The 12,453-nt window shown below is 46.1% G+C and overlaps 1 protein-coding gene across 3 annotated transcripts in view; it reads left to right on the top strand.

Annotated features, from left to right (window-relative positions):
- Positions 1-12,453, top strand: part of OSBPL7 (oxysterol binding protein like 7) — a 283,616-nt gene that overhangs the window by 137,182 nt on the left and 133,981 nt on the right. For all 3 annotated transcript variants that reach the window (XM_086924301.1, XM_086924303.1, XM_086924302.1), the window contains exon 11: positions 6,726-6,815. In XM_086924301.1, coding sequence (XP_086780427.1) covers positions 6,726-6,815 — 90 coding nt within the window. The remainder of the gene's footprint in view (positions 1-6,725; positions 6,816-12,453) is intronic.

Below are 12,453 nucleotides of genomic sequence, written 5' to 3' on the forward strand. Positions count from 1 at the left end.
CCCTAGGACACTCGCCAACGCATTCCGCCGCCGGCGATGCGGACGAGGAAGACGCCGAGTACAACTATCCGGCGTACTCGGATCCGGAGGAGGAGCACGAACCTTGGTCAGCCGGAGGCGACCCAGAGGACCCGCAGTCCGGCCAGGACGCGCAACTTTTTGCAGCGAAAACGTCCCCGACTGAGGACTCAGCGGCCTTTAACGCTCTGATCGAGAGAGCTGCGGCTAACCACGACGTCGAGCTACACTCGGACCCCGTGGATGTGGACTTCCTTTTCGACACTTTCTCTGTAGCTGAAAAGTCATTCAAGAAGCTGCCGATGCTTAAAGGGGTGCTTAAACATGCAACGGAAGTGTTCAAGGAGCCCACCCGGGCGCGTGTGGTCAACCCTCGCATCGACAGGAAATATAAGGCAGCGCCCACGGATCCTACATATATCAAGGGACACTTGCCTTTGGACTACTTGGTTGTTTCCAACGCTCGGAAGAGGGCGAACTCTCAAACTACTGGTGACGCTCCTCCCCCAGACAAAGAGTCCAAGATCTTTGAGGCCTCAGGCAAACGGATTGCTGCACAGGCAGCTAATATCTGGAGAATATCTAACACACAAGCCCTGCTTGCACGTTATGATAGGGCCCATTATGACACTTTAGAGGCCATACTGCAACACTTGCCTGACCAATACAAGGAGGCAGGAGAGATGCTGATTCAGGAAGGAAAACTCATTACGAATGCATCCATCAAATGCGCACTGGATGTGGCAGAAACAGCCTCCAGGGCTATCAATACCAGTGTGTTGCTTAGACGCCATGCCTGGCTTAGAATTTCAGGGTTCAAACCTGACATCCAAACTACAATACTGAATCAAATGTAAAAATGTAATGTAATTTGACTTATATAGCGCACAAATCACCCGAAGGTCTCAGGGCGCTTGCTTAGGGAACCCGTCCTGGTATTCCCTTGTGAGATACCCCCGGCAGGGTATCCACAAGGTGAAAGCCAGGCATCCCGCCGCGAGGGGCCGTAGTGGAGATTAAGCAAGCTATTGCCCAGAGTCGCAGAGTGTGACCCCGTGAGTTGAGTAGGCACCGGCGCGAGAATTAACGAGTCCGTGGAATTTTTGAGCCCGAGACCCTGCCGCGTCGGGAATCGAACCCTGGTCCACGGCCGCTCTCAGCCTCCGGGTCTGCCGCCTCTAACCACTGAGCCACACTTCTCCTGAATCAAACAGTGAATCCTGACCATCTGTTTGGCCCTGAGGTGGATGCCACCCTGGAGAAAATGAAAAAAGATACGGAAACTGCCAAGTCTATGGGGGCTTTACAAAGTCAGCAGTTTCGGAGTGGTTCCTTTCGCCGCTCAAATTCCAGAGGCACCTCAAGGGGACAGGCATCCCAGTCCACACAATATTACAAGACTAACACCCAAACCTCGTACAACAACAAGGGTAGAGGTGGTTACAGAGGCAATAACGTCAAGGGCAGGGGACGTGGAAACAATAGCTCCAGGTCCACCACCGCCAACAAACAGTGACGTCTTGTCACTGCCCCCCGACCACACAACACCGGTCGGGGGGAGACTCCAGCAGTTCCTGCCGGCGTGGAAGTCCATCACCACGGACAGGTGGGTGAGGTCTCTTATCCAGTACGGGTACTGTCTAGAGCTTACTTCCATTCCACCGGACATACCCCCAAGGAGCCGTCCTATGTCAGGCGAGCACTTGACCTTGTTGCAGCAAGAAGTTCTAGTCATGCTGCAAAAAGGGGCGGTAGAGCTCGTTCCATTGCAAGAGCGGGGAACAGGAGTTTACTCCCTGTATTTCCTGATTCCCAAGAAGGACGGATCCCTCAGGCCAATCCTGGGCCTCAGGCCCCTAAACTGGTACATCCTCTCGGAGCACTTCCATATGCTCACGTTGCAGCAGGTGCTTCCCCTGCTTCAGCAGGGGGACTTCCTGGCTACGTTGGATCTGAAAGATGCCTATTTTGATATCCCCCTGCATCCTTCCCACAGGAAGTATCTCAGATTCACGATTTTAGACCAGCATTACCAGTTCAGGGTGCCAAAGCTTCGCCGCCAGATTCCCACACCCCCAATCACAGGGCAATGCGATGTGGATGAACTGGTCAGGCAGATTTGCGTACGCTTTTCCCCCAGCACCTCTGATACCGCTGGTGGCACGCAAGCTCAGGCAGCACTCGATGACTCTCATCCTGGTTGCTCCGACGTGGGCTCGCCAACCATGGTACACCACGTTTCTAGAACTGTCCGTGGTGCCGCATCAAAGGCTTCATCTCACTCCCAGCCTTCTGACGCAGAGCCATGGCGACATTCAGCACCCAGATCCGCAACAGCTCAACCTGGCGATCTGGCTCCTGAAGTCCTAGAGTTTGGCTACCTCAATCTTCCTCCCGATTGCATGAACATCATTCGGGAGGCAAGGAAGCCCACTACCAGAGCTTGTTATGCGGCTAAATGGAAGAGGTTTGTCATCTACTGTGCTAACCACAATATTGACCCGCTAGATGCTTCCATTCAGAACATCATTTGCTATCTTTTCCACCTGTATCAATGCAATCTGGCATACTCTTCCATCCGCATTCACCTGTCTGCTATGGCAGCATACCTCCAGAATAGGCAACACCTGTCACTCTTTAAGGTCCCTGCTATCAAGGCTTTTCTGGAAGGACTCAAAAGGGTCATTCCACCAAGGACCCCACCAGCTCCAGAATGGAACCTCAATGTGGTTCTTACGAGGCTGATGGGTCCTCCCTTTGAGCCACTGCACTCTTGTGAGCTTCAGTTTCTGACTTGGAAGGTTGCGTTCTTAGTAGCAATTACATCGCTACGGAGGGTTAGCGAGCTGCAGGCGCTCACCATCCAAGAACCTTTCTTCCAGGTACATGCTAACAGGGTGGTGCTCCGCACTAACCCTAAATTCCTACCCAAGGTGGTATCCCAATTCCACTTAAACCAGACAATTGAATTGCCCGTGTTTTTCCAAAACCCAGAGACGCTGGCGGAGCGCATGCTCCACACCCTTGATGTTAAGAGGGCCTTGATGTATTATGTAGACAGGACAAAAGATTTTCGCAAAACCAAGCAGCTTTTTGTTGCTTTTGCCACACACCACAAGGGAAACGCTATCTCCAAAGCAGGGATTGCTAGGTGGATAGTAAAGTGCATTCAGATCTGTTACGCTAAAGCTAAGCGCACCCTCACTATCCCACCGAGGGCCCACTCCACCAGGAAGTAGGGGGCCTCTATGGCTTTCCTAGGTAACATTCCCTTAGAAGATATCTGTAGAGCAGCCACATGGTCTACCACACATACTTTCACTAAGCACTACTGTGTAGACGTGCATTCCAAACAGCAGGCAGCTGTTGGTCAGGCTGTTCTAAAAACACTTTTTCAGACTGCTGCAGCTGGCACGGGCGGCCGCCGCTAATGGAGGGACTGCTATGTATTCTATGCACAGATATGAATTCAGCAGCCGACATGCCTCGAACTGCAAATGCTACTTACCAGTATGCATCTGTTCTTGGCATGTAGGGCTGCTGACATTCATATCGCCCACCCTCCTCCCCGGCGCCTGTAGCAGCTGCAGTATTCATTCATATATATACATATGCTCATAGCATGGTCATCACTCACATTCTTCACTCCATCTCTGCCAATGGCTAAAAACAATCTGGGGATGGAGGCGATGCCCATGCGCACTGTAGTCCAGGGGAGGAGCCACCTATCTCGTGATACTTCGAAGACTCTTCCAGGACAACAATGTGCAATCATCCGGACCCAACACTAGGTGGCGATCTATGCACAGATATGAATGTCAGCAGCCCTACATGCCAAGAACAGATGCATACTGGTAAGTAGCATTTGCATAATCACATATAAAAATAGTCAAATCAACATTACAAGATATCACAACACAGTTAAAAATTACAGTTTTTATAAAAAAAATTATAAAGAGAAAAGAAGATAAAGTGGCACAAAATGTTTCTCGACACGCGTTTCGGCGACCAGCGCCTTCTTCTGGAGTAGCCACGAATTATCTAATAACAAAAAATTTTAAAAGTGTCATAAGCAAATGTTTTTGACAATTTATTAGTTAAAAGCAACCTCTTAGACTAGAGAGAATCCTAAATAACTAGTTGTGATCAACAATGTTACAACAAGCCTCTCCCATTGTCACTTAATTAACATGTAGCATATGATTCTCAAAAACAAATTTTCATGACACTCAAAAAACCATATTTCATTGCTCATTCTTGTTCGAAACATATTTAATAACTGCTAATGTGGGGTGGGGTCGACTAATTTAGACATAATATGAAACGGATATTGATAAGCTCACTTATCATTGTTACTATCGATGAACTTCTTTTTATGTTTATCTTATTCAATAAAGATAAATGCAATAAGGTGAAGATTAATATGTATTTATCACTCTCTGATATACTTACTGCTCTATCAGTTTATCAAGGATGAAAGTTGAAGATGTGGTTCTTGAAACAAAGATGGTTAAACTAAAAGGAGGATAACACATTTTTAAGTAGATTGGGTTTTGTTCTTTATAGATATATATCACATGGATCAACTTAATTCAATTAATTCCTAAAAAGAATTTTCAAGGAACTTACAATTCCGATTGATCGAGGTGTACTTCGACTTAGTTGAAATTCAAAAAAGATGTAAATTCGTATAAGGGATGCCTTATCTATGAAGGATATTTTCTTCAGGGTTGAATCTATAAATTGAAGTCATATATATTGCATATTGAGGCCAATCGAATATTGCTCATAGTTTACTATATTAAAACAAAACCTAAGTATTCTAACTGTATATGGCAAACATATGCTCTGCGATTATTAAAATGTATATAGACGTCTTGCATCCTATTATTTTAATTCTTATTAATCCGCACTGAATCACAGCGTTTGGTTACCTTTAGTGGTTCTCATGATCGACAAACTATTTCTAATAGAAATGTTGATAAACATGTGACTTATAGGTGAATTCACGTTTTTTTAAAAACAGTTAATTATTTTAAGGGTTCAGATGAGCCTACAGTTTTATAGAGCATACAATAGTAAAAGATGGATTCTTATGGATTCATCTTTAAGGCTACATATTTACCTTCCGATAATGTGAAAGAGTAGCTGCCTATATTCACGATGTAGATTATGGCATGACGAAAAAGCAAAGCTTGTATAAATCTAAGGGGTATACGTTTTAGAGGGACACAGTCTGATAGAGTCCAATACATCACTTCCAAATTTAAACTTAAAAAGAGATATATAGAAAGATACATAGCGTTGAGAATTTACCTTAATTAAAAAAAAAAATTTGGGTGTTAAACCTCCTGGCCGCCGAAAATAGATTAAATGATGTGCTACAAAGGAGATAAGTAATATCAGATTTGTAGAGCTTATGAGGTTTTTCTGCAAAATGCAAGCATGTATTCAATCTTATATTATTTAGTACCTGTATTTAGAGTGGTCAGAAAACGTCGTGACGGGGACAATCCTCTGAATATGAGGTTAATGGTCCACACTCATGCTAGGAAAAAATAATATAAACCGCGTGTTAGTATCGGACGTTTGTGGCTTATGGCAAGTCACTTATAAAAACTGTAATTTTTAACTGTGTTGTGATATCTTGTAATGTTGATTTGACTATTTTTATATGTGATTAACTGCATTTGAGAATCAACTTTTTGCTAGTGTCTTTTATTTTTTCATGTTAATAAAACTGAAGTCACCGACTTTATACCTTTTTAGTTATGTTCTCTCCTTTGTCACTTTACTCTTGAGCATTAAGTACTGAATTGCCTAGGTTGTTACATTTCATGTGTTGTTTATCCCTGACCTAGGAATTATTATATCCATGTATTCAGGGTGTCCTTGTTACCTATAAATGAGCTGAGTCTGCAACAGACCAAAAGGTGACTTCCACTGTTGGTTGACCAGAGTGCTTGCTTCTCTGGACCGGTACCTGGAGTGGCTTCGGTTTTTCTGTTTGCACTGTTGATGAGTTTCACTATGGAGTGCATGAAGTTGCTGCAGCTCAAAGTACCACTTAGTCTGTAAGCACCTCTCTGGGTGTATGGAGTAGCTGTAGTGCCTCTGTACATACTGTCGGTGAGTGCCACTTTTTGGAACCTGGAGTGTCTACAGCAAAGTTTGCAGTCTGTGAGCACCACTCAGTTGCTTGGAATGGCTGTAGCATCTCCTAATATAGTCTGTGAGCACTGCTCTTGGGTTCCTTGAATGGCTGCTTCTCTGAGCTGATGTGGATGAGACCTGATCTGCAACCCCTCTGACTCCATTATCACGGTTTGTCACAATCAGGTGAGTACCACCCAGAGGCGTGTGTCCTATTTGGATTACATCTTAGTCAAGCACAGGCTGGTTAGTCCTGTATCCAGGTACTAACAAGGTACTATGTCACCAGGCTGCCTCTGCCCTGACAAACATAAATGGATTGAATGAACTGCATATTGAACAGTAACACGTTTCATGCCGTGTGGTGTGGATGGCTGTTTGGAGCTGCTTCTTTATTCAAGTGAATTATTGGCATTTTCTAAGATCTGCCATATTGATATTGGTGAAGGGGGTGTTAAGGACCAAATCAAAGAACATGTAATGAGATCAGCCATGTTTGGTGAGGGTGGGGGCATTTTAGGCTCCTCTCATTCAGTCTCCTTTGTTTATTTTAGTTTTCCATGACAGACAAACCCAAGAAAGGAAAACGCTCAACAAAGATCTGGTGCACTCAGAGTTTTGCCAAAGATGACACTATTGGCAGGGTGAGTGGCATGAGGGTGTCGGGAAGGGTTTAACAAGGGCAGAGTGAGGGAGGTAGGATTGAGTGCGTGAAGGATGGTTGGGTAAGGTGATGATACTGTGTGAGGAAATAGGAACCAGGCACAGAGTGGTGAACAAAAGAGACCCGAGATGATACCAGGGTGGGAAGGAAAGAAAAGGGCTCAATAGGATCAGAAGGCAGTGGATTGAAATATGCAATGGAGAGAGGAGTATCCATAGGGGTGCATAATTGGTGGTGTGGGTTTCATACTCTCATTCATAGCCATGGTTAGTGCAATGGTTAAACTAGCTCTCTGAATGCCATGGTTAGGGTTGTGAATGGCTTCTGATCTTTGTCTGCAGTTGTGGTGTGGTTTCTTAATCTCCATTTGGTTGGCACTGTAGGTGTCAGATATTTTCTCCAGATCTTATGGCATGTGATTGTGGGGAGAAGTATTATTTTTGGGTATGGTAAATTCTTAAGGGCTAGCACTCTTGATACTGAGACATTCAAATATTAACCAATACCTACTTAGTTTTTTTGACTTTGTAGCGATAGCTGTGGGGCAATAGTCAATGGTTGCTTTAGAAGGTGATTAGAGTTCTTGCCTCTGATGCATGACTTTAAAGCTCAGACCTCTTATCAGAACTTACTAGTGTTACTAGATATGAATATCTAACTAAGTTACTTCTTCATTAGGAAGGCTTTTTCAGTACACATTTAATACAACTTTCGGCTGATGCTTATAACCACAGATTCCTCCCTTTAGAATATGGCCCAGGTGTCTCATTGGATCCAGAGAGTTGTAGCACAGCTTCTGCGTGCGGTTCGATGCTGACTCCATACCACCATGGAAGTGACTGAGCGGAGCCACATGCAAGCGCCACCTGTGCACGCTGACATCACTTCCTTTCTTTCTTTGCCTTGCAACGCGGATCTGGAGCTCTGCTCTCCACCATGTCACAGTCTTTTGGTGATACGTACAAATGACTCTTGTGCTAGGGAACGGTATCACCAAAGAGATACTTCCCCTGACGCAGAGTTTGACTCACCGCATGTGTCACTAGTGGAAGAAAGTGCCTCATTTGCAGTTATGGTTCGGAGGGCTGCTGAATTACAGCTGTCCTCCTCTGGGATTAAAACCAAGGTTTTGACAGAAATTGCTGTCTGGGATAGCAACATCTGATCCATTGTTCATATTTAATAATGCCATCATAGATACTATGATGGCTACCTGGTCGAATCACGTTCTTGCCCACCTGTTAGCAGGCAGGTACCAGGTGGTATAGGCTGGCACTTGCTGGCCCAGATTTTCTCACCGAGCTCCCTATCCTGGAGAGTCTCATCGTACGGGCCTCATTCAGTAAGGTAAATCCTAATTAATTTCTGACCAATTCTAAGGCTGGAGAATCCAAAAGGATTGATGACTTTGACAAATGTATGTTTTCTTCTGCCATCCTGAAACTTTGATCCGTACAACACAGTCTGTCTGTTGGGCTGATAAACCCATGGTTCTTACAGACACTGCCAGCAAGATCTTCCCTGTGGCCCTTAGGGCCTCTTGGGCTCAGATGATCCATGACTGGCAGGACTGGCATGGTACTACAAACTGTATTGTGCCTTGTACAACTGCCTAGATAAGATGAACCAGATTTTTCAGCAAAGTACTGGCATTGCTAATGGATATGCTCTTGGATTGCTTCGCCTCTTTGATAAACTCCGCTTTGAAACCCTTTAAAGATAGCAGAGCTATAGCAAGTTCCTTGGAGCTGTTTGCCCCTGTAAGGCAACTTCCCACCAGTTCTGCAAATTTTAAAGAGCATCCAAGGGGGCTGGCATATAGACAGAGACAGCTTTCCTAGCCGATAATGCAGCAGACAGCCGAGTCCTATCGAGGCCGCAGACATTGAACCGATAGATTGCATATAGGCTCGCCGGGGCACCAGTCCTCCCACTCCTCTTTCATTCCTATGACTGCAAACAAACCACTTTAGTTGGTCCTCAGTGACTCAAACCCAGCAGATGGGTGGCAGGACTCCGTACGTCCTCCCCAATTGGTGATCATGTCCTATTGATTGGTTTTGCAAATTATTCAGACAGGCTATGTCTTACCTTTTCTTTCCTCCCTGTCCAATATTCCTCACACACCAGAAAGAATTTTGGAAGAGCATCTGTCCATCCTGCTGAAGGATGTACATCTGTTGCTGTTGAATGGTTAAATACAGCATGTACCTGGTTTGGAGAAAGGCTATGTTATTACTGCTGTTTCCTCAACCCGAAAAAGGACGGGGTCCTCCGGCATATTGTGGACCTCCGACCTCTGAATGCCTTCCTGTGGAAGGGCAACTTCAAAAGACTCAGTTTGCACAGATCCTTTCTGCCCTGGACCTGGGAGACTGGATGGTGTTTTGGGACATTAAGGGCCCTTTATGTTCTCATGTTGTCTCACAAGCATTACTTGTGGTTCTAGGTGGGCTAGGGGCATTTTAAGATTGCCATGCTTTTCTTTGGCCTCACCAGTGCCTCTTAGGTGTTAGTCGTGGTGGTGGTCACTGGCCATTTTCAGGCATGGGATTTTCCTGTATTCCCATACCTCGATGACTGGCTTCTAAAGATGGACTCACTGCAGCCAGCCATGACCACCTTTGGATGACTGTGGAATTCCTGACATCATTGAGGTTACCATAAACGAACCAAAGTTCTACCTGATTCTGTCAAAGAGGCTTCCTTTCATTGGGGTGATCCTGGACATAGTGGAGTTCAGAGCTTACCTCCACTGTAATGAATCTGAAACACACACTATCAAAGAAAGCTAGTGATGTTGCAGGTTTGATTCTGGGTCTTGGTGCTGGTGGCCTTGTGCATCTTCCTAGTCAACTACATCAGGTATCACATGCAGTTCCTGCAGTAAAATGTAAAGTCCCACTATCCAGGCCCAAGCTCTGCAGTTGTGGCTGACCAATCACAATCTGTCCTTCAGCAGGCACTCCATTCCCCACTCAAAGCTGACTTTGGTGATGAACACATTGCTTTTGGGTTGATGGTGTTACACGGGGGAGCTGGAGATCAGAGACTTCTGGTCTCCAGTGGAGGGCAAGCTCCACATCGCCTTACTTGTGCTTTTCTACCATCCATCAAGGGGACGCTAATGCATGTTCTCATGGACAAAACCACTGCCATGTGGTACTGCAACATGCACGGCGGTGTGGGATCCTATGCCAAAGTGGTTTGCACCTTGGGAGGTGGCTTGAACTTCCTGGTCGCCAAATAGCTAGTAGTGTCCTGAATGCCAGAAGTGAGAAACTGAGCAGACCTTGTCTGGTAGCTCATAAGTGACATATATATCCTGAGGTGGCACAGGGTGTATTTAATTAATTTAGAGAGCCCTGATCAGATCTTTTTGCCACTATAAATAACATGCAGTGTTGACAGTTTTGCATGTTGGCGATCCCGCAAGAACGCTTGTCCGGCTGGAATGGAACATGGTTCTCCTGTATGCCTTCCTGTCACTACCTCTCCTGACCCTAGTTCTGAAGAAGATCAAGAAAGAAAAGGACCAAAGTCATCCTAGAGTCCCTTGATTGGGCCAGGAGTGTTTGATACCCGGAACTCCTGAGCATGATCATCTATCCTCTAATCAGGCTACCACTTTGGGAGAGACTCCTGTCTCAGTAGCCTTGCCACCAGACTCTCCTCAATGAAAACCACCTATGCTGTTGTACATGTCCTTCTGTATGTTTTCTTTTTAATCCATCAGGGCCTTTCTGGGGGCATTGTAAAACGTTATTTGTATAGCCTTTCTGTGTTTGCCAGACCGACTGTCCTTGTTTAAATCACCTGTGGTGATGACGTTTTTTTAAGGTTCGACACGTTTCTTCCTAAACTGATTGTGATGCCTCAGTAGGACCTTTACTTTGTCTTCCCATTCCTGGTATCTATGCCTTTCAAGCCCATGCATAGTTGCTCGCTGCATCTCCTGACCTTGAATACTGTCTTCTTTCTTCCGATTACATCAGCTCATCACATGAGCGAACTGCAGGCCTTTCAGTGCAACTGCCGTACACCACTTTCTTTGTACACAAATTGGAACTGAAGAATCGGCGGCCTTCTTACTGAAAGTTTTGAATCTCTTTCACATTGGCCAGTCTGTCCCTCTACCAGTGTTCTTTGCTACTCCTGACCACAATAAAGAGGTGGAGAGGCTCCACCGGTTGGACCCCAAAAGGGATTTAAGTTTTTACTTGGATCGAACCAAGGACCATTAAGTGGGCGATCATCTTTATGGGCGATTTTTTTCCAGAGAAACAAAAGGGAAGGCTATTCACAAGAGTATCGTGTTGAGGTGAATAGTATTCTGCATTAAGATCTGCTACGCATCTGTCAAGAAGCAGCCCCAAGAAGGTCTCCGAGCCCTTCCACCAAGGACACTAGCAGTGCATTAGCGCAAGAGGTGTCTGTCCTTGATATCTGCCAGCCTTCATTGTGGACACATTTGTTCGCGAAGCACTCCTACCTTGACAGTCCGGTCCGGCGGGAAGGGCACTTCACCCACTCAGTTCTACAAGACATTTTGGATTGAGCCCACTCCACAGACCCTCTACCTTGTTGAGGTGCTGCTTTGGTATCTGGTCTAAGATGAGGAAACTGCTATCCACCAGAAGAGCCAGTTACTTACCTTCAGTAATGCTCTTTCTGGTGAATACTTTAACGAATTGCAGATTCCTCCCTGCCCTCCCACCTACCCATTTTGTGGCGAGTCCCACCCTTCTCCCCGACCTCGCCTGGTCACTTAACGTCACCCCGCTGGTTAAGCAAGTCCGCGCTGACCTCCTAAAATGGCGAACGCTACCACTAAACCCTCTGGGCATAATAGCCCTATTTAAAATGATGATTTCACCTAGATTTCTATACATGCTCCAGAATACGCACCTCTTTCTCCAGATCTTGGTTTCGTGAGATGGACAGTTTGGCCACCAAGTTTTTATGGGGAGGGCGGAGGCCGAGGCTGGCCCTGGCCCGACGCCTGATCCCGACCTTTGACGGAGGTCTTGGGATGATGAGCCTATATCTTTATTATTTAGCGACTCTGCTCCTTACTGTGCACGATTGGTTTAATGGCGGCTGGTCCGACCCGGCGTACCGTCTGGAACTGCACACCCTTGTTTTTTCTACTATCCAGGGGATGCTATACGGAAACGCTGTTTCCCAAACTCTTCCTGAGGTCTCACGCGGAGTACTCCTGACTAAGCATGGGTGAATTTTGCGAATCTGGCGTTCGCGAATTTGCGTATTTGCGAACTTGCAATCCGCAAAATCCGCGAATTTGCGGATTTTTTTTTTGTGTTCACAAGGGTTTCTGCCAGTTCGCGAGGGTTTTGTATCAGTTCGCAATTGCGAACTTACTTGTCGGCTCGCAACGGTCGCGACTATGTTGTTTCTACGTCTGCCATGCATTGCATTGCGGCGATTTTTAAAACAGCCTAAAAGTGTTTGTGTATTCTGTGCAACTTTACCTCTGCTCTCACTCCGGCTGTGTCCCGGTTTCGATTTCGGCCATTTGGTTGTGGTGTTTACTTGTGGCCCGTGTCTCCTCCCCGCTCCCGCCTCCCTGCCGACCCTCCCACGCTCCGCCCCCCTCC

The sequence above is a fragment of the Lissotriton vulgaris genome, chromosome 5 (assembly GCF_964263255.1).
Source record: "Lissotriton vulgaris chromosome 5, aLisVul1.2, whole genome shotgun sequence".
Taxonomy (NCBI): Eukaryota; Metazoa; Chordata; class Amphibia; order Caudata; family Salamandridae; genus Lissotriton; species Lissotriton vulgaris.